Genomic DNA, 23,585 nt, shown 5'->3' on the forward strand with positions numbered 1-23,585 from the left:
CCCTGCATCGGCAGGCAGACCCTCAACCACTGTGCCACCAGGGAAGCCCGATCAAAGTTTCTTTATGTATAATCTCCCTTCCTGAAAAAGAAGAAATGGTCCAAGTTCTTGATTAAGGCTTATGGAAGAATTTGCTTTGTCTCAGTTTTGCCAGTAAGGCCAGAATGACAATGAAAGCCCAAGATGCAGACACGACCGACCCTGCTCCTCTCCAATTGCTCAAAGATACACATTATGAAAAAAGTGTTTGAGTGGCACCGAAGGCTCTTCCAAGAGATTTGTGTCCCTTTAATAAAGTGAAATGATACAGTTAGCAATAGTGAAAGGCCTGCAATCTAAGTAACAACAATTTATCTCCCTTTGGACTCCACTGTCTTGAAGAAGAAAAAATGTCAAATAACCAGGGAGTTACTGGGCATAACTGATGGTAATTTCAGTGGAAAACCTGGATTATGAACTAATGTTTGCTCCTATATTGGAGTATATATTCTAAAATCAACTCTATACTTTTTCTGGAAATACACAACATAACCCTCAAGATTGAGAATTAGGAAGTTTCACTAAAGACAAGCTTTAAAGTAAAAAAAGATGGCGCAAATGTCTTCTTACAAATCATTCACTGTGCACGTGTATTACAGAAAGCCGAGGTGGGTGTTCACCCCAGTACTCTCTCTCAGCCCAGGTCTCACACAGACCTTTGTCTATCTGCAGGTTACAGGCTTTGAGAGACCTCAAACACCTGGCGCGCCATGACAGGACAGTGTTTCCCCTACCTCCACCTCCACGCAGCATTTTTCACTTCTAAGAAAGCACCTTAAAGTTTTAACTCAAAAGTCAGAGTCCTGAAGTTATAAATCAGCACCAGTGATAGCTGGACATGTTACATGAAAAGCTGTGAGAGGGTTCCCGGTGTCTGCACATGAAAAATCAACTTGGGCTTTAAAACGCTAAGAAAATTCGCCTTATTATCTACCTAATTAAATGCCATTTTTAAAATCAGGATCCAGTTGCATACATAGAGCATTTATGCATTTTCACAACAGACTTTTTTCTAATACAAATTTAAAGTTTATCTAATAATTGGAAAGTAACTTACGTGTGTATGTATCTGAATCTGCAATTTGATACCCAACCCTGAAATAAAATTAATGAAATATCTAGTCCATAATATCTTATTATTATACATACTATTCTAATAAACCTTGATTCATTTCTTAATCTGAGGTTAATTTAGACATATCTGAACACCTGATTTCTTCTAGAGTATGGGTAGTTTTGTTTCATGATAAACACGTAGTCTTTTTTCATGGTAAACATATTTTTGTATAAGAAAGAACACCAAAATAAAACTGAGACAAAGGAAAGCATCTATTTTTATATAAAGCCATCCATTGCAGAGTAACAGAATTACTCTTTGAAATTTCAGTTTTATTGCTACAGATATTTCACAACCGATGGCTGATTATTTCTGTCTTCTTTAGGGGTATTAAATGTCAAAGTGCTAAAAAAGCCCAGCCTTGTATTACAAACTAGGTAAATTATCTCAGTTTTTGATGAATTTTGACCCTAAAGAAGACAGCTACTGTTTACTGATGAATAGTCACTAGCTGTTGAGAACTGACTCATGTACTGGTAAGTCCCCAAGCCCATATATAAATATATATATATATATATATATATATATATATATATCTCACACATATACATAGTCCCAGAAAACAAAGCAGATCAGAGTTTCCTTTAGGAAGTGTTATAACAGATAGTTCTGATCCCAGTCACCCACCCACTCATCGTCAATTAAACCCAAGGTATGATATAAAAGGAAGAACAAAGCTATAAATCTCCAACAATTTAAAAGGGTAAACTTATATTCCACATGCTACAAAATGGCAGGAATGTGCCATACATAAGGATTAAACAACATGCCCTGAGATAGCACATAAATTAATTGCATCGTAAATTCAAAAGAAATGTAAAAGAAAAAGAATTCAGAGCAATTTGTTCTACCCTCCACCTTCCCTGTGAGTAAGGCAGGCATTTCTTCCTGCTTTATGATTCCATGTGGGAGGATTTCATGAGATGAACTCCCCAGCTTCTCAGCCCCTTACTCACTCCTCTCCTCAGCAGGAGGAAAGACTCCTCTGAGCAGCGAAGTTTGGAAGAAGAAATGGGCATGCATGTACAGCTCAGCCCCCTCCTTCCCCACACTGTGCACAAATTCAGCCCCACTCCCAGGCTGTGAGACAGACGGGGCAACGCGCACAAGGAGAGGCCAGGGGTTGCTCGGTGCAGTCAATGCCTGCCAACCTGCCAGAGGACTACTAGCACACCGTCTTGGGTGATAAACCAAAAGCTTCTTTCTTCAACCTTGCCTCTACAGTAATAAAGCTGCTTCCTCTCCAGCTTATTTCCTGTGCCTATTTCTCATATGTTTCCAAACTGGGTGGGGAAAGGATATTACCTATTAGACCTCTGTCTCAAGTTATTTTCTGCTGCGTAACAAATGCCCCCAAACTTACCAGCTTAGACCAATACCATTTATTAGCTCATGAGTCTGAGAGTCAGATTTGTAGTTCCTCTGATCTAAGCCAGCTTGGCTGATCTCTGCTGGCAGGCTGGCTGGCAGCTGGCTGATCTAAGATGTCCTCACTCACACGTCTGCTGGTTCATTCCATGCGCCTCTCATCACCCAGCAGACTAGCCCAGGTTCACGCACATGGTGGTAATGAGTTCCCCGGAGAAGCAAGAGAGGATAAGCCCCAGTAGAGAACCAACTTTCGAGTCTCTCATTGTGCCATGTTTGCAAATTGTTCCATTGACCAAAACAAATCTCATGGCCAAGGCTTAAGTCATTGAGAGAGCGGACTACTGAAGCATGTGGACACAAGCTAAGAAACTATTGTGGTCATTTCTGAAAACAATCTATCAGCTTTAGGTTATTTAAAATAAAATGGTCACAAATTCTTTTCCCACTCTTCCCACTGAGAGGTGGAATCTACATTCCCCAGCACTGAAACTGAGCAAGCTTGTGCCCACATGGACTTAACAGAGTCACAGTGATGCTGTACGATTTCCCAGGCTACTCAGGCTTCTTCCTGGTTCTCTTGGAACACTTGCTGCCAGGATGTTCCCTCCTGGAACACTCCCTCTCAGAATCTAGCTGCCTTGCTGTGAGAAGCCCAAATCACACGAGGCCACACATAGATGGCTCTGGTAAACAGTCTAGCTGAGCTCACCCGTTGAATCATCCCAGCCCAGGAGCCTGACACATGAGTGACAAAGCCTCCAGAGGACTCCAACCCCCCCATTCATGCAAGTTGCCCCCAATCATTGGAGTCTTCCCAGCTGAGGTCCCATATGCCATGGAGACAAGCCAACCCTGCTGAGCTCCATCTGAATTCTTGACCCACAGAATCCAAGAGCATATAACAGGGCCGTTGTTTTACTCCACTAAGTCTGGGGTGGTTTATTGGGCAGTAATAATAACTGGGCCACACACCAATGTCAACGTTTGCTGTCCTTCATAACCACAGGATTGGGTTACTTCTTTCGAGCTGAACAGAGGCATCAGTTACAGATGGTGCTTGATTACCAATAACTTTGTTTGCCTTTGTGGGATTTAGAAAAAGTATTTTTAAATGATTAACATAGAATATTCAGATAAACTTACCCAATAAAGAAGAAGCTTTATTTCTCAATAAATTTCTCTATGTCAAATTGTGCTTATTGTACATTAGGTACTTATGTGATTATTACTTAGTTAATTCAACAAATATATATTAGATGTTAGACACTATTTTAGTTGCTATCATTTAGCAATGAACCATACAAACTGAGTCTCTGTCATTATAGGGTATATATTTGGCTAGGAGCTAGAGACAATCCACAGATAAATATACAATAATGAAAAGAAGCAAACATTTATTGAGGCTTACTACGTGCCAGGCACTGTTACAAGTGCTTTAGATGTTAACAAATTATTTACAACTCATCACAACCCTATGAGATCAGTACTATTATCCTCATTTCAAAGAGAAAGAAATGGAGGCACAGAGAATTAAGTAACTTGTCTTTTTGTTTAGACATTGGCAACCACATGATAAATCACTGACAACTGCATACATAGGCTCATGGATATGCCCCAAATAATAAAGCAGGAAAATGTAGAGCCTGCCTATATTTAACCAATTCCATCCTCATCTCCAGCATTTACGGAGCACCTGCTGTGTATCAGGTATCACCCTAGGCTCTTGATATACTACCGTGAACAGGACAGCCATGTCTCCCATCCTTACAGTTTACGCAGGTATGTGCACATTTGAAATCTTAAAGCTTCTTCTTAGTATATCTCTATTCTATTCTTCATTTAGGAGATAAAATCCCTTGAGACTTGTACCACATTTTCTCCAGTCTAAATTGCCGTTTAGTGCCACAACTATAAGAAAGTATCTGTGACTATTAATAAAAGCAACAGGTTTCCAAACATTTCAAGTACATAACACTAGATCCGAAATCCTCAAAGTAAATGTATAAGTTTTATGAGACCCACACGCATTAACAAAGTAGGAGAAGTACCTCACATCAGCCAAACATCTGGATGTGTTTCCATGTTTTATCTTCTCTACTTAAGTAAATGTTTGACATTTTCTATTTTTGTAACACTTCTCTCCTAATGAGACTCACCTCAGAGATACCGTAGCTTTCAAAACTCTCCTAAGGATACTAACCTCAGAGATACATAGCTTTCAAATGAGTTCAAGACTTAGGTTTTACAGCATACCTCTCTTAGAAAGAGAGGAAGAGAGAGTAAGTTATTGGGCTTTTTCCCCCCACTTCCTGGGTACACAACTGGCTCAAATGATCCTGTGACTTTTTCAAGGTAATAATTACAGCCAACAACGACCTATGCTTTTACTGGGCGGCCGCTGGAAAAGGAAACAAAATAGACGACCTACAAAATGGCAAATCTTGTCTCCTTTTCTGGGTACAAGAAGCTAACTTTCGGCAGCTTGCAGAGAACAAGAGTGGGTTTACCCATTGCTTTATACCCCCTTAAGCCAGCAGGCAGCAGCTCCCCGTGGCCACCTATGAGTCAGTCCTCTCTCTCTATTCGGAGTGAAATTTCCTGCTCTCACCACTAATGTATCCCTTTCCTTTCCAAAGCAAAGGATACTCTAAAATACCAGCGTGTTCCCACTACCACAAATTTCAATATAATTTCATTGTGGGAACAAATGGTAACAAAAACCATATGACGTTCATTCATGATGGTTTTTAATCTTCACTGGAAATGAACTGGGTGTTTACTATTTATTCTCCATGGATACTGCAAGAATTAGAGACAGGAAGACATTTCTGTTTGAAACTTGAAACTTCAAAATGTAAAACCCAAGTTATTTTCTGATACTTAGAATAAAGGCATCCTTAAATATTTTCCTAGAGTGCTCAAGAGTAATATTGGTTCAATCATTCTAGAATGTTCTATAATACAAAGTTAATGTAGCCTCATTTTAAAAATAGTGTATTACTCAATTAATAACTAAATTTAATTTGTCTTGTAAAATGCAAGTGTTATAAAAGTGTTATAAATATATTTCAGAATAAAAGCTAATCTTTCCTTAAAATGGTGGTCTTAAAACTGAGGCATACCTTTTCCTATACAGCTCTCATCAGCTGCCACATACTGTGAAGGAAGCTTGCGTAACAAACTTGGCAGGGTTATAATCACTTGCTTTTGGTGGTATTATATATGATTCGCATGAGTATTTCTGTTTCCTTATTTGACAGTTAAAACCATTTAACATAAGTAGTACCATCCTAGCCAATTTCACCTCAGATTAAAACTTCCTCTTCAAGACGTTTTTCCAATAATAATACATTTTTACAATACGTATAATCCCAATGGTTAAGAATCCGCCTGCCGTACTTCCCAGGTGGTTCAGTGGTTAAGAATCTGCCTGCCGATGCAGGGGACACGGGTTCGAAACCTGGTCCGGGAAGATCCCACATGCCACAGAGCAACTAAGCCCGTGTGCCACAACTACTGAGCCTGCACTCTACTCTACACAATGGTTAAGAATCCGCCTGCCGTACTTCCCAGGTGGTTCAGTGGTTAAGAATCTGCCTGCCGATGCAGGGGACACGGGTTCGAAACCTGGTCCGGGAAGATCCCACATGCCACAGAGCAACTAAGCCCGTGTGCCACAACTACTGAGCCTGCACTCTACAGCCCGCGAGCCACAACCACTGAGCCTGCGTGCCCAGAGCCCGTGCTCCGCAACAAGAGAAGCCACCGCCATGAGAAGCCTGTGCACCGCAACGAAGAGTAGCCCGCGCTCACCACAACTAGAGAAAGCCCGCGTGCAGCAACAAAGACCCAACGCAGCCAAAACAATAAATTAATTAAACTATTTAAAAACTACAAATGGTAGAAATGGGAAGAACCATGGAATTCATCCAGTTCAATCCTATAGTTTCTAAGATAAAGAAACTCTAGGTCTAGAAGTTTACGAACTATGATTTAAAAATTTTTTAAAAAAATTCAGCTGCATGGTTTGCCCAAATTCTAAAAACACTCACTTTCAAATGGCATCCCTCTGGTTCTAGAGTTTCTCTGGAAGATCACAGGGGCCACCTGGGGGTCTAGGGGTTCTGGCTGCTCATCTCCTCTTTAACCAGATCAGGCCTCGTTTCATCTGTTTCATATTTGGAATAAAATTTCATTTGGAGAAAGAATGCCACTGCTATAGCAAAAAGCAGTGCTTTGGATACCTGAGCCAATTGTTATTTTTTAATCTAGTACAAACTTAGATTTTTTTCATTCCAACAATCCGAACAGCATCTTAGGGTGGTGAAAAGGCCAGGGGAAGCGGTGGCTCGGGGGTGGGGGGGCGCATCAGCAGTGTGGCCCTCAAAAAAAACAAGAGGATAACCAGGCTGCAGCTTCCCCTGGAGGTGCACTAACCCTGAGTGGTCATCGTATCCTTGCCAAACAAATCAGCTACAGAATCAACAGGAGCAGAGACATCAGGGAGGTGCCACACGCACTGAAGCCCCCAAGCATGGATGAAGGGGCCTTATGTACAACAGATACTGACCACTGTGCCCACTAGAGAAAACTCTGGACCTGGGGCTGTTAAGTAGACCTCACCTGATTTTGTTCATTTTTTCACCTTTGCCGGAGAACGTTTCACTTCTACAATCACAAATCATGACTAAAGAAAGCTAATAAATCTGTCTCTACTTAACAGGTGTATGACATTTCAATTTTTTAAACACACTGAAGACAAAATTCTCACAGTAAAATTTGAAGTACAGGTTTTTCTCATTTGATCGGGTAACTGTTACCCCAAAAGTCATTAAATTAACATCAATTATTATTTATATTTTGTTTTTAACCATAGAGTAATTTTGTTAAAGAAAATAACGGTTGGAGAATCTTTTTTATTACTGGATTGGCTTGAAGACCTATAGGATATAAAATACAGTTGGACTGATATTTATTTCTTTAGCAGACTTCTAAAAAGTTTTTCAAAGGCAAAGACTTTAAATGATCTTTTAAAAAGATTTAGAAATTAAATATTATAAAACAATCTGAAATGCATAGGTTAAAAATTTAAGTATAAGGAAAGGAAATGTATTCTTAAACCTATCTCTTAAAGACCCAAGTATCTAAAATATTCTGTTATAAATATATGTTTTACTATTCTGAACTTCTTTAAAATACTCACAGTTACTTATCACTCCTCCCAGGGGATCGCCTTTAAAATCGAATTCAATATCCATATATTTGCCCTGCCAAAGAAAGACTTTGTGAGTTTTCAAGTTCACCTCAAAATATTCAGTCAGTGTATCTTAAAGCATAGCATAATAAGCCCTTTATGCATTTGTTTAAATGTAATTAAGAAAGACACAGTTTACGTAACCATGATGCAAAACAATGTGCCTCCAAAAATAATTCATACGAAATACCCCATTAGCTCAAAGTGAGCATATCTCATTGCTAATTTAAGAAGAGATCTTCTCAGCTGTCATAAGACTTTTGGATAAGTTTCAAATTTTTCAAGGATGTGTGTATTCAATTCAAGAATAAAAACCGGGAAAATTAGTATTCCTTGAATATGCACTAGCTGGCAATATAAATTATTTCATTTTTATAGGCAAAGTATGTTGTAAGCCACGGCTAGACATCCCAAACATACTGGACAGTGGATAAAACGGAAGACTTCAAGTTCTGTTTTTATGTCTGCTCAAATCAAATGCATGATTATGTGGTGTGACCAACTCAGAATCAAAGGCTCATCATTATTACTTTCTTTGGCTTTTAATCTAGATTATACAGAAATATATAACCCATGTTCATATTACACCTTATAGATGGTACCTTAAACACACAGAAACACACATGGAGTCTCACACTGTGATTTTTAGAGAATGGGTCTGGATTGTCTGGTTTAACAGTAACCAATTTATCAGAATAACCCTGAGAGCTGTTTTTTGTTTGGAAAAAGGTGTGTTGATCTAATAAGTAGTCTTTGGTTTTGTTTCATGTCCTACCTTAGTCAGATCGATGGTTTGTAAATAATTCTCCCAGAGAATTACTTTAATTCTATTTTCAAAATAATGGTAAGGGAGGAGAAACACGATCACATGGCACACAATCAGCAATGTAATTTGTGATTTTTTATTGGCTCGTGCATATGCTCCCCCACCTCCTCTTTCTTCACTGTCACGGGTGATCTGGCCTTTTTAAGTCTTCACCTGCTCATTAAGCAAATGTTTATCAAGCATTTCCTGGACACTAACATAGGCACAAGGGAAAGCAAGGCGTCACTCCTGCCCTCAAGGAATTTACAGTCTGGAGGGGGGAACTGAAACATAAATGGGACACAACCATGTATAGGGATACATCGTACAGTGGGATCATGGCGCTGTGCGCAAAGAACAGGGGACAGAGGGGGAGGAGGAAACCTGCCCGAGTTTAAAGGCGCAGTAGCAGGAGAAGTTAGGCAGGCAAGGAGGCAAGGGGTCAGGAAGGATCAGGCATAAGCAGTGGCATCCGTGAGGTTGGTGGGGGAAGTCAGAGCACATCATGACACCGACATTTTCTCCTGACAGCCAAGTTGTGTCATTAAACGTTCCTCAACGAGGACACCATGATCAGACTTGCCTCTTTACAAGATCACTCTGGCTAGTGTGGAATGGACTGGAAAGGACCGATCACATGTAGCTGACAGAGGTGGCAGCAATTAGGGGAGAAACACTGGTGGCTTTACGCCAGAATAGCAAAAGAGGAAAGTAAACAGAGTTGAGAGCTACCCAGAGAGTCACGATGACTGGTCATGGTTGGATGGACAAGGTAAGAAAGGAGGGTGTTCAAGAATTTAAAAGTCCAGGAATGTGGCCCAGGCAACTGAGTGGATAGCGGCACTCTCTAGGATGCGAGGGGACACTGGAGACAAAGCAGACATGAAGGAGGGAGAAAGAGTAACTTCACAAGACAGTCAGAGGATGACTGTATGAGAGGGGATGATTTTGGTGGCAGGTGGTCCCTGGGCAAAGGAGGCGACAGATCTAGAGTACAGGTGCAGAGAGATAAGTGTGAGAAAGGAGCATGTATACTGATATGGAGACAGGGGAGGTGCCAAGGAGTGGGGCTAATTTGGCTGGAGAGCTTGGAAGAGGATGATTTCTGTGAAGCAGGCGTAATAGCATCAGCTGAGAGTAAAGGATAGAAGGTTTGAAGAGAGCAGAGCAAACACTGTGGAGAAAGGAAAAGGAAGCTGACCAGGGCTAAACTCCTGCACCACACGGAGAACTCAGCTGATGCCCACGATGACTTCCCAAAGGCTTGGTTCTGGTCCTGTCACTAGACTACTCACAAATAACCAGCGGCTTCCCACCACCTACAAATAAAGTCTGAGACCCTGACCCTGCTACTCCAGGCCCTCCAGTTGGGGCCCGGACCCACCTTCCCAGCCCTCTGGCCCACGGCTCCATTCACAGACTCCCTGGTCTGGCCATTAACTCTGGTAAATGAAGGTCCACACTGATTTCTCTCCTCAGTTTCTCAGGCTGTACTGCCAGCTCCTGCTGCTTGCCACCCCATTTTGGCTTCTTTAAATCTTGTGGACCCACTCAGGACTGTCCCCTGCCCCGGACTCCTCCAGCTTCTCTATTCTGAGCTTCCATAACACTTCATCTATACTTTTCATGGGGAACTTACTAGTTTATGTGTTGTGTTATAATTATTTTCAGCCATGTCCATTTTTCCTGACTAGTTTATAAGCTTCTTAAAAATAGGTACTCAGGGCTTCCCTGGTGGCGCAGTGGTTGAGAGTCCGCCTGCCGATGCAGGGGACACGGGCTCGTGCCCCGGTCCGGGAGGATCCCACGTGCCGCGGAGCTGCTGGGCCCGTGAGCCATGGCTGCTGGGCCTGCGGGTCCGGAGCCTGTGCTCCGCAACAGGAGAGGCCACAACAGTGAGAGGCCCGCGTACAGCAAAAAAAAAAAAAAAAAAAAAAAAAGGTATTCATTCATCAATAAATCAATGTTTTCTGAGTGTCCACTATGGCACCGGCCCTGCTCTAGCTCCTGGGGCCACACCAGTGAACAAGAGGCCGAGGTGCCCGCTTCCTCCGCACCTACTCTCCAGGGCCGATAATGATGTAAACGGGGGAAGGGAGCACAGTAACTCCAGAGACTGTTGAATGCCTAAAATAATGAAAATGGGATGAAGTCACAGAGTCTCCAGACAGCATCACGGAAGTGACATCTGACATAAGACCTAAATGATACGAGACGCCAGCCATACAAAGATCTGGGGACAGAATGCATGGTGTGGAAGGACCGGCAACAGCAAAGGCCCAAGTCCAGGAAGCACTCGGCACACCTGCTGGGCACAAAGGCCTGTGTGACTGAGGCCCAGGGAGCCAGGCAAGGCTGGGCCGGCCCACCTTGCGTGGGGAGGCTTGGGGGAGCCCGGGCTATATTCTAGGTGCAAGGGGACCGCATAGGCTGTCAGCCGGCAGCGGACAGCAGCTTGTAAAGATCACTCCGGCTACTGGTGGGGAAAAGACTGCAGGCTGCAAGAGGATATGCGGGGAGACCTAAGTTTAACTATGTTTAAAAGAAAACCCGGAGGTTTCAAACAAACGAATGAACTGTGTATGTGTTTCTATTCTTACTGAATGAGAGAAGTGGTAATGAGATTTTCCGGACCCTAGAGCGCTCTTTCCCACACTCTCCAGTGCCCCACTCAGCTCCTGGCACACCGCAGATGCTCAACAAAATCCCCCTCCAAAGTCCTTAGTCTGAGTACAGTGATTTTCGAAGCCTTAAACTGTTTTTTTCTTTTTTCCCCAAAGCAATGAGTCTCTCTTACTAGAAGCTCAATATGCCAAGTTAAAGTGCTGGGGTGAGGGTCACTGTGAGGCACCTCCATAGGAACAGTGGTCCACACTGTCAGCTACAATGAGGTGCAGGGTCTCCCAGATTTCTCGGCAAAGAGATCAAAAAATTTATTCGGAGTTAACCTGTCAAACACAGTTGAAGGAAATGTAATTTCCCTGGAGTCATAAACCTCTGTTATATATACAGTAGTAATTTTAAATATAGTAGAGTCCTACTATAATATTATAACATAGACTTCAGTATACTACTGGTCAAAGTCGCACCCACAAAGCAGAGAAATTACTAAAAACTGGGCATGAAATGATTTAGCCTATAATCAAGTATTAATCTCATATCCTAATACCCGTGTCATGATAGGATTTCTCTGAAGTTACTTAACAAGCCAAAACACCTGCCAAGCCTTTCGCTAGATTTTCCGATGTCTCTAAGTACCAGTGACTCTTTAAGCAATACGGTTTTCTGTATTTGTACGGCCTACAGACTAAATATATGTGCAAGTATTTTTTTTTAAGTGTGTGTATATGAGATTTGCCAAGAGCAAAAATAAAATCTCTATCCTATAAAGAAGCTTGATCTATTGGAATTACTTCTATCTGCCCACACTTTGCGTCTAATTCTATTTATGTAATGAGATTAGTCATGTTACCACAACAGGAAAAGGCATGGCTCACATCAGTTTTAACAACTTAAGGGGCTAATCCAATGGAAAAAATTCACTGCCTTGGGATTAGGAAACTTAGCCTTCCACTTTCCAATCTATCAAAACGATCTCGACCTGAGGTCATTTGCGTGCCTTAAGCACAGGATAATGTCAATGAGCAAAAAGCAAAATGGGAGCTAAAAGAAGCTGGGGAGTGGAGGTGTGAGGATGCAGGAAGGGTGTCTGGCAGCGAGGCACAGACAATCATCAATAATGGTCCCAAGTAATGTATATGAGAAGACAGCTTATAAAGTAAATGATCTTTTATTACAAAATTTATAAAACTGGCTCAACTACAGAAAAAAGGCTATCGATTTCAAAATGCCACCATCACACTCACCATACTTCCCCCAGCTGCCTCTAGGCAGTGTGTGTCCCTGTCAAGACCAGAGGCAGGAAAGAAGGGAGCACAGCTGGGGAGACCCAGGGGCTGATGTGCCAGAGTGCACACTGCAGAGGTGGGAGATGAGGCTGGAAAGGTTTCTACTATGGGAATTAGCATTTTCCAACTCAGCCAGACTCAAAACATCAATTAGCGTCAGTTTTTACTATTCAGTCCTCCCCACACCCCCCATCAGCTGCCAAACTTATTGATTTTAACTCTACAAAGTTTTAGAATACACCTCCATCCCTTCTGGTCCCACTGAAGAACCGACAAGAGCTGTGGAGTATACAAACTTGACACCTAGTTTATCCTTCTTTCTATGGAATTTCTGAGTCTTAATTATGATTTCTAAATATCAAAACTCACATTAGTAAAGAGTTACTCTAAACAGCCTCATTGAAATTGCTCATGGAATTTTATGATAGATGACAAGAAAACATGAAAAAAAGATAGCTTGTCACTCCAAGAAGAATTAAAAGGGAAAATTCCAGAAAGCAGAAAAATAGTCCTTATAGAACTTTTAGCCTATGTCTCAATATGGTGTTTCTTATTTTTTAAATGTGTGTATTAAGAAATATTAAACATCTACTGGTTGTTTAAACACACATGAGTTAAATATTAGTGTTAACACTTATGCTTATACAAATACTTACAAATCTAGAGGAGTTGTCATTCCTTACAGTCTTGGCATTTCCAAATGCTGGTAGGAAAGAAACAGATGTGTGGTCAAGTGACAGAGAAATAATTTCAAGCCAAGAAATAAAACAAATGTAATATCTGACATCCATAAATCCTAGAAACGCAACTTGTAGCAATGACATTTCTGTCCAGAAAATTTCCATAGAAACTACTCAACAGGAGTCTTAATAAGCTGCTAAAGCTTCCATGTCTTTTTATAAGTTCACAGAAAGAGTCATTCCTACGATTCACAGAATTTTTTTCAAGTACTACTGTAAACTTAATCCTGTCTAATTCAACACATTTTAACTGTTTTGATAGTAGTCAGCTGAATGGCGAGCAAGCAGGGCTTCTGTGCTCTTCTCCCGTTATTAACAATGAATCAGGTTATTTTAGAGATGACTACTTAACATTAACAAAGGTTTTATGAAACTCGATGAGGTCTTCAGGTGGAAAAAGGCATGAGAAACTTTAAATTGTTTAACCTCGAAAAAAAAGGTATTTAAACGTGATTAAATATATAACTGAAATACAGAAAGAGTAAGAGACTTGGAAACTAACACCATTTCCAATAGGCTAAAAATACCATAGAGTTTCATTAGTTTATATCCATCAGACCTAAGTGAAACTTTCCAGAAAAAAAAAAAAAAAAAAAAAAAAAAAAAAAAAAAAAAAAAAAAAAAAAAAAAAAAAAAAAAAAAAAAAAAAAAAACGAGCCCACAATGCAAAAATCCAAGTTTGTCCCAATCTTAGCTGCTTCGAGGAGCTAGACTCTCCCACAGGACGCCCTTTCAAACGAGAGCACATAAGGACCACAGGATGACACTGCCCCAGGCACAGAATGCTCCTGTTTGACAAAGGTGTTTCAGTGTCATGAGGTAAAATGACTGCTTCATCCAGCTTGTGCGCAAGATAGGAGCAAATTAATCTGGGCCTTGGTAGTAGAGGATGTAAGTGGAATAAATGTAAGTCGTATAAGAAGAGGGGATCCCTGTTTGATGCTCTGAAGCCTAGCAGTGCACCTCAAACTTTAACGTGTAAACCAATCACCTGAGGATCTTGTTCAAGTGCACACTTTGGTTCAATGAGTTGAGGGATGGGCATGAAATTCTGCTGCTCTACCAATACCCTCCCACCCCACCCCGATGCTGTTACTAGGATCCATGGGCCACACGGCAGCCAGCAAGGACTGCAGAGTGATGCACGATGATGCGGCAAACAGAAATGAATCTTTAAATTAAGAGGTCGGGCATCAAATCCCTGGAAGCCGCCACAACTTCATTAAATTAAGATTAGCGTAACAAGAGCTCACATGATTAACAATGGCTAAAAGCTGGTCCAAGTTTTGAAAGCAATCACCTGATCAAGTTGTGTAAAGCTCACTGTGGATATTCAGTAGCCAAACCTGCTGTGTTATATTTCACGTTAGCTAGTATTTTTATGTTTTTGATTGTTAAAAAAAAAAAAAAAAAGTTGCCTCCTGCTAGTTAAGACAAAATTTAAAGTCAACACAGGGCAAGTTCTTTGATTCAGAAATTCCACTTGGAATGGGCATGGTTTCGTAGGTCCCTGACACCAAATTCTCTCTTCAAGAGAAAATAAACTGAGATGTTATATTAAGTAAGGAAACCTGCACATGGGAAACAGTCAAAAAAGGATGCTGAAGAGGTTCACATCCTCATCCTACGTCCCCCGCCAGCTAAAGGATTTTAATAAATGCAACCTTGATAATGGTTGAGTGTTGACCTAGTCATCATGAAGACCATGACATTTTTCGTGTTTTCATAGGCTAGATCTTTGTGGTGGGTGTCAACACGCAGGGATGCCAAATTAACTAATTTGCACAGCCCCAAAGTCCAGCACGAGACGCTGACACATAAAGGAGAGTTTATTGTGGCTTGAAGGTCAAGGGCAAGTGAAGGAATTGCTTCAAAAAAACTTTATTCAGGGTGCCATTTGCAAGCCATAAACCATCTTTTCATCAAACAAATCTGAGTTGCACATTACTAAACACAGCTCTAAACACTAAAGTCTTTTACTGTGAGCCACAGAATCAAAAACAAGTGTTCCATTATAGAACACTTGAGACACATTCCTCAATTGTTTTTTTTAAGTTCATTGTTCTAAATGTTCATTTACAGTAGCAGCTCCAGTTAAAAAGTAAAGCATTCCCACAAAAGATAATACATGCCCACAGTAGACATTTCTTCCAGTTCCTGCACTGGGGCCTAGTTTCAAATACCATTGAATAAAGGGTCAGATTCTAATCACAGATGCAAGCTATAGCATTCCACAGTGTTTCTCCTTTAGATCACAGCATTCTTAAAATAAGCATCTATAGAAATATAACACATGTATAGCATCCTAACTAAAAGCAAAAGACAGTAAGCAAAAAGTAAAAGATGGGAATAATAAGATAAAGATAAAACACTTTGTACAATAGCTTCTGTATTTGTTAAGGTCCTGAAGGGGAAGAAAGATCAATAACAATATAACAGGTGTTCTGGCCTTTGCTTCTCACAAGCAAAGTATTTTCATGAGTTTTATTTCACTGTCTGGAGGATAAAGATGCATGGTGCCTCCTTGTAATAAAGTGGAAGGAGGGACTAGGCCTGAGTAACAAAGATAATGGGCAGGGTTCTGTTCCTCCATACTGGGGTGGTGCGGGGGGGGGGGGTCTCCCCCCACAGAGCAATTCTGCTTTAATCCATGTTAAATCTTGACCTTCCATGACTTCGAACAAAGGGCTGAACCAAACTACTCTTCTAGACCAGAGATTCTGATCAAGGTGGTCTTGATCCCCTCAGGGGACATCTGGCATTGTCTGGAGACATTTTCAATGGTAACAACTAGAGGCAGGGGTGCTATTGGCACCCAGTGGTTAGAGGCCAGGGATACTGCTAAACATCCTACACTGCACAGGACAGCACCCCACAGCAAAGACTTATCCAGTCCAAAATGTCAACAGCACCAAGGTTGAGAAACCTGCTCTACTCCAACAACTGTGTTAAATGACAACACTGGCATGCTTACAATATAAAGCAAGGCCAAGGGCTTTCCAGCAATAGGAAGAGGCTTTGAGTTACTGTTTCCAGCATAAGGATGGTTTATACTGATGGTTTACGCCAACCTCCATGGCAGAAGGGGACTTCTCTCTGGCTTTGTTTTCTGATGGTATTATGAACTAAATGTTTGTGTCCCTACCTGACCCCACCCCCCAATTCATATTCTGAAGCTCTAACCCCCCAGTGTAATGGTATTTGGAGATGGGGCCTCTGGGAGGTAATTAGATGAGGCCAGGAGCCGGCGCCCACCTGCCCATCATCCCCCGTCCCCCTCCCCCTCCCATATACACACACAAAGAAGAGGTCGTGTAAGCACATAGCAAGATGGCAGCTGCCTACAAGCCAAGGCTTCAGAAGAAAACCTACCTTGCCAGCAGGTGATCTTAGACTTCTGAGCCTCCAGAAGTGTGAGAAGATAGATTTCTGTTGTTTAAGCCACTCAATCTATGGTACTTTGTTATGGCAGCCCAAGCTGACTAACAGACACAGATGGCCAACCACAGAATTTGAGCTCTAAAGTCAGGTTTAGGCTTTTCGTAACCCTGAGAAAACTGGTCTTTAAATATTTCTCTGGCATAGCCTTGGTTTCCCTGACAACAGAAATCACCAGCCATGGGTGTTATCCTGAATGATAAAACAGCACTGCCCTCACATTGCTCTTTTCCACCAAGTGTCTCCCAGCTGTCGAGTCAAATGCAAATATCAGTTGATTATTATTAAACAAAATGTTAAGTAATTCAAATAAAACTTAAAAGGGAGAAAAATGATTGCAAGTGGGAAAGCTCCTTTTACACGAGTAAAGCGTTCCCTCCTTCAAGTGAGTGAAGCCAGGAGTTCCTAGGATGCCGCTACCTTTTGCTCAGCAGGTCTGGGCCTGACTCTCCCCCTCCCAGCCCACCTCCCAGCACACCAGGTGCCAGAAGTGCTCGGAGAACTGGATTTACCGTTCCAGTCATACTGACCCAATGTATACAGAAAATCCTACCTTCCAGGACTGGGTTGGACTGTAAAAGCTGTTCTTTGACTTGATTAACTTCTGCTCCTTTTCCACAAACAGCTGCTACGTAGGACATAACAAGCTTGCTGGCCTCTGTGGATGAAAACAAGCCATATTAATAAATTAAGCAGAAGATTTTTTTTCAACTTTCAGGGGAAAAGATTTGGGAGAGAAGGCCCACTAACAGTGTTTTCAAATGACTTCATTCCTGGGAGCAAAGAATGTTTTGGGAACCTTTAAAAATATTCATGCTTTCTATTCAGACATGTCATTGATTCAGATATAACAGGAATTGTGCTTAAAGGTTATCACTGAGATGCTAAAAAATTGGCTGAGTGAACATAGCCAACAAAATGTGAGGAGGACTATCTTCTTAAAGCAATTGTTTCTTAAAAAACTAAAAATAGAGTTACTATATGATCCAGCAATCCCACTCCTGGGCATATATCCGGAGAAAACCATAATTCGAAAAGATACATGTTCACTGCAGTACTATTTACAATAGCCAAGACATGGAAGTAACCTAAGTGTCCATCGACAGATGAATGCACAAAGAAGATGTGGTATATACAAATAACAGAATACTACTCAGCTATAAAAGAATGAAATAATGCCATCTGCAGCAACATGGATGGACCTAGAGATTTTCATACTAAGTGAAGTTAAGTCAGACAAAGACAAATATCATATGATATCACTTATATGTGGAATCTTAAAAAAGGACACAAATGAACTTATTTACAAAACAGAAACAGACTCACACACATAGAAAACAAACTATGGTTACCAAAGGGGAAAGGAGGGGAGGGATAAATTAGGAATTTGGAAGCAACAGATACACACTACTATATATAAAATAAACAACAAGGACCTACTGTATAGCACTGGGAACCATACTCAGTATTTTGTAATAACCTGTATGGGAAAGAATCTGAAAAAGAATATATATATGTATGTGTGTGTGCATGTATGTATATATATATTTAAGTGAATCACCTTGCTGTACACCTGAAACTAACATAACATTGTAAATTAAACATACTTCAATAAAAAAATAAAGCTTTTAAAGAAGCAATCATTTATATACAATTACTATATTATACATAGGTGACTCAAGTCAAAATTAACTTGATAACCTGGGTGTCTTTATCAAATGTATTTTTTAAATTTAAAAGAACTGCCCTTCCTCAAAAATAGTTTCTAAATCAAATTGGTTTGCTTATAATCAGATTAAATTAATTACTCTTCAAATTGATTAAAAAACTAAGCAACTAATCTTAAGGATTTGAATACAAGAAATACAGACCTTCCAGGGCATCTTCTAGTTGTTTTCATAGGCTTCACTCATAGAACAAGTTCCCTGCTAAAAGCAGCAGGCCACCGGAGGCACAGGAAGAATTCTTAGCTCAAACTGGTAAGGTGGGCCAAATTTGGTTTTATCCTTCCCCTATTAGTACATGTCTCCTCTCAGCATCTGTTTCCAAGAACCTGATCCTTTCAATATTGAGTTCCAAGGAACGATAATAGATATTCAGGGGAGATGAAGTCTAAAGTCAGATGAATTTGGGGCCACAGTGAGTTAGATGAAGTGAAATAGGTTTCCTTTTAAAATGGCTTCTTAAAGGAGCATGTGCATTGTGGAACTCTGGAAAAAGATGGAGAATGCACCATCTCCCAAACTTATTTGCCATAGAATCTGTTTCTCATTCAACTGTCCTAGTTCTAATGTTCCATAATCAGGATCTGGGAAATACTCAACTATTAAATGTCAATAGAATAAAACATGGGCCCAGGTCCAGGCAGTCAAGGCAAGAAAAACCAATCTCCCAAATCTTGCTTTCTTGCAAGTTCTTTGCTCTGGTGCCACTGTCTGAGGGCAGGAAAGCCTTCCCCAGGTGTGAGTGGCAGTACCCCTACCTACGGGTGTAAGGGGACAAACCTCAACGCTGCTCTTTCTCACCTGCAGGTGACTTCCAGCCCATTTCCCACCACTGAAGAAATAATAAATGAACAGTTGGAATGTGACCTTGGGCGCATTGCCCAACGTGTGCTTCAGGGCCTATATACAACCCCAAAGCATCACCTAATAACAGGAGCCACAGAGCACCAAGAACCTATGCAGGTCCCATAAAGTGCTCAAGGGAGTGCTAGCAAATGTGCAGAGGAAGCAGGCGATCTCATGGAGCTGAGGATTGTGGTGGGATGCTGGGTACTTCTTCAATGGTTGGAGTTAAATCTCCCTCCAGTTTGCTTTCTGGGTAACGAGAATGGGTCCAAGTAGATTCTCTGGTGGTCTGTGATGGCGGATTTCTGCAGCCTCCTTTTAAAGACTGTAACTGAGAAACGTGTGTCTTTTCATCTTTGCAATACCCTCCCTCCAAAGGGCATATAATCCTTTAACACATCCTCCATTGCGTAAAGTTCCTGAGCTACGTTTTCCAACGTTCGCAGGGTTTAACTATCTGAAGGCCGGTGAACTGTATGGACACACTTCTGCTGCTCCATCAGGCTGAACTGGCCTCAGTCACGAACAAAGAGTTTATATACTGTTACATTTCATTTCATTTCTTGGTGCTACATTCCTCTCTACCCACCAGTTCACACTGGAACTCTTCTTCTGTCACTTTGCGATACTTTGTTTCTAGGCTCCCTGGCTTTCAAAGTCAGGTGAGGCTGCCCTCCCAGCAAATTCCTGACATCTTGCGCTACCTGGTCTCCAACTGTGGGCCAACTCTCCTGCATCGCCCACACATTCCAACCCTACAGTCTGGCCTCTGAAACAACTCACCTCCAGGCTTTCTCATCATCCTGCTTTCTCAGCAGCATTCTCTGGTCCCCATCCCCACCTACACTCTCACATGTATTTTGTATATTCTTTCTTGACTTGAATTTCTAGCCAACCTACCCATTACACTATTAGAAGAGTGGAAGCATTTATAGGCAAAACAACTCCAGATAGTGGCAAACACACACACACACAAATATATATGTACATATTTTACATGAAAAGCTAAGTTTTCTTTTAGGTAAACTGGCAAGAAATAGTAAAAGTCCAGGCCAGCCTATATTGCTTATTCCAGTAATTATGAACCTCACTGCAGCCAAACCTCAAACCTCAGATACATGGCTACACCCAGTTCTCTGGAAATCCTGTTCTGGTCCAGGGTGGACACCATGGACAAACTGCTTTGTGTGTATGTGTGTGGGAGCAGATGGAGCGGGGGTGATCAACCAAGAATGAGAACTCTTTGGTGGCTGCTAGAATTGATCTGACCTCTCAGAGACCTTTTAATGGCCTGAACTAAATGGCATCAAATTCTCTCAGGGTCAAATCTATTTAAAAATGGCGCCAGGAGCAGATCTATTGGAAATTGGATTGGACCTACATCATATGGCTGTTAAATTGTATGTAAACCCACAATATCTACTGAGATGTAAAGATGGGTTAACTTAGATTGAAACAAGGAATCAGTTTTATTAACTTTAAAATCTATTTAAGTAATTCAAATATCATTTTAAAAAATACTTCGAAGATCCTTCTTTCTAAATTGTTAAAAAGATTTTATGCTCAGGTTCTTAACTATCTTCAGGAATTCTATTACTGCGCTCATTTTAATAATTCATTTTTGGAAGCTGGGATTAAGGGTAATTTTCTCCAAAGTCTCATTGTCGAAAAGAGACAACTCATTATTTTTTTCCTGACATAATACTTGATTTTAACTCAAGTAGTTCATGAGATAGTCACTACTTTAGAAAAAATAAGTAAACCTGTACGGACAAGTTGCAAGGTCCAATGTAGTTTAGAGGACTGTTTTCATTATATTTCATCATGCTGCAAACAGGAAGTAACAGTTATCTCATGAGGTTTTCTGCTTCATTTCCTTTGGCTCTTCTGTGCTAAAGTTCAAATAAATTTGCATCTTTATTCAAATGTTTACATATTTATCCAAATCAAAACTCTATGTAATAACCTCTATGAATGAAAAATATTGTATTTCTGAGGAGAATCAAGAATTAAAATATCATCCTCCTCCATACTGCAAAGCCTAGTTCTTGAATCACGTTGACTATCATAGGAGCCAACTAAACACGACCTTGGCAAGCACAGCATAAAATCTTAAGCATTTTCCAAGGCAATACTTTTGAGTACACCGAATGCATTAATCTAGTAATCATACTCTCAGTGACAACGTCTTGCATGTTTGCTGTAAAAATATAAGAGGATTCTATTTAGGACAAAAAGGTGTATTCTTCACGTGTACTCAAAATACTGAAAAGCACTGCCATTCTAGACATAAGAACGCTGGCATTTAAAATTGGCAAGTCATAACAGCATTGCTTAGAACTCATTCTTAGTTCATCATTTTCTCTAACTCACAGATACTTTACATATGTAGATTTATGTGCATATATATGTTTGAATGTTGAATTTTAAAATGCATTGAGTTGGACAAACAAAATTTGAAGTCTTCAAAGTCAAAATATCTTCTCACCAGAAAACAGCAGAACATCTAGGGTTATCAGATATCCTGCCCTAATGAACAAATGGCCTGTAACAAAACATCTCTAGATCAAAATATCTAGACCAGAATTCATTTCTATAAAGAATGGAAAGGGGTTATAGATGATCGTTTATGATTCTGGGAATTTTAAATTCCTGTTAAGGTAAGAATGATAACTAATTTAACTCTGTATACTCTGGTACCTTGCACTGAGTTGTGAATAGTATCTACTACACGTTATTATATAATTATGTAATATGTAATCATATAATCATATAAATTCATGTACTATAATATTCTTTATGTAAGAAAACATTGTGAAATAGCAATCAGTGAATGAGAAAGGGAAAACAATGAAAGACATTTGTAACCATGAGGACAAAAGGATGGGAATCTCATGGACAAGTATGAAAACCTATGCATGGAATCGAGCAGGCTCCACATAGATACCGTGTCAGGAAAAAAAGGTAGGAATACAAGCAAGGCTTATTCTGAGGTTTTTTTTCAGAGCTAATAAATTTATCCAGGAGTTAACAAATATCGATGCATGCATTCATAGATACAAGTAATATCATAGGTCACATACATATCATATAAACTATGTCATATATGTCATATAGCATAGAGAAAGCCATACATTTATACACACACAAATACTGACATATTTATCTACTTCTGTACCTCTCTATCTCCTTGGTTAAGACACCCAAGTTTTTCTAGGGACTATGCTTACAAAGGTCTGGTGGTCCAGTGATCTAAAGAGTATGACTACCTAAATCAAGCAAAGCCATGTTTGTATACAATGAAACAAGGACTCTGTAACACAGAAGAACACCCTTTTTGAGCAGTCCTGAGTCTGCAGTGCTGCAAAATCACCCAGCTGCAGCACATCCAAACTGACCCGACAGGCAGCTGGGAACTGCCCCAATCACTGTACCAAAAACATGGGTCTTGCAATGAGAAACACAGCCTCTGCTCCAAGAGGAATCATGAATGGCAATGTTTTTTATTGAAATACAACTATATGTAAGTTGCTTTGCTTCTGAAAGTTGGCCACAAAATCTGATAATTCATGTAAAACACGTGAGTCAAGAGAGGCCTCTCTCACATGAGGAAGAAACAAAACAAAGCTCACGACATTTTGGCCTCGAGCTTGCTTAGCTATTCTGCTTCCATGTGGAGATATTCGGCATTGGAAAATGCTCATGGATGTTTAGGCTACAGCCAGTCAGTCACATCTCTGTCGCTGACCGAGTCAGAAAACTATCACAGATGTAGAGCAGTACAAGTTCACTTGGGGTTCAGAACCAAGGGTCTTAATGAGCAAGGCAGGCTTCGTAACTCTTTTAGCAGATGGCTGCAGAGTTCCTAGAAGCTGGTGTAACTGTAAAATTAGAAATCAAATACTTTATAATGCTTTCGTATATCAGGATCATCTTCTCAGGCCCACAGTTTACTCTGATGGCCTTGGAAAAATGCAGTTATGATGGTTCCCTCATGTTCTGCCTCCCTACCCCCATCGGTGCTTGAATGATTTCCCACAAACTATTTGTACTCATGATAGTGAATTGTGAGTTCACTGCCTAGAAATAGTTGGGCACTTTTATGAGGCATGATGAATTTTTTATTTAGCACAGCAGTAATGAATTAAATAGGACCCCAAAGGATTCAAAATGTTCACGCCTCTCACTGAGTGCCCACATTACAGAACCCTACAGTGTAAGAGTGTCTCCAGTGTTTAAGACCAATAACATCATCATCTGCCAAGGGGGGTTTACAACCTCGTTAACTTAATTACTTCTTATAAAATGAGCCCTCTGATACTACATGGTGGTTCTGTATATGC

At 40.6% G+C, this 23,585-nt stretch overlaps 1 protein-coding gene across 1 annotated transcript in view; it reads right to left on the minus strand.

Annotated features, from left to right (window-relative positions):
* Positions 1–23,585, minus strand: part of MYO1B (myosin IB) — a 187,044-nt gene that overhangs the window by 62,699 nt on the left and 100,760 nt on the right. The window contains 3 exon segments of the mRNA XM_007464958.1: positions 7,731–7,794; positions 13,151–13,197; positions 17,226–17,330. Coding sequence (XP_007465020.1) covers positions 7,731–7,794; positions 13,151–13,197; positions 17,226–17,330 — 216 coding nt within the window.

The sequence above is a fragment of the Lipotes vexillifer genome, unplaced genomic scaffold (assembly GCF_000442215.2).
Source record: "Lipotes vexillifer unplaced genomic scaffold, Lipotes_vexillifer_v1.1 scaffold903, whole genome shotgun sequence".
NCBI classification, from domain to species: Eukaryota; Metazoa; Chordata; class Mammalia; order Artiodactyla; family Lipotidae; genus Lipotes; species Lipotes vexillifer.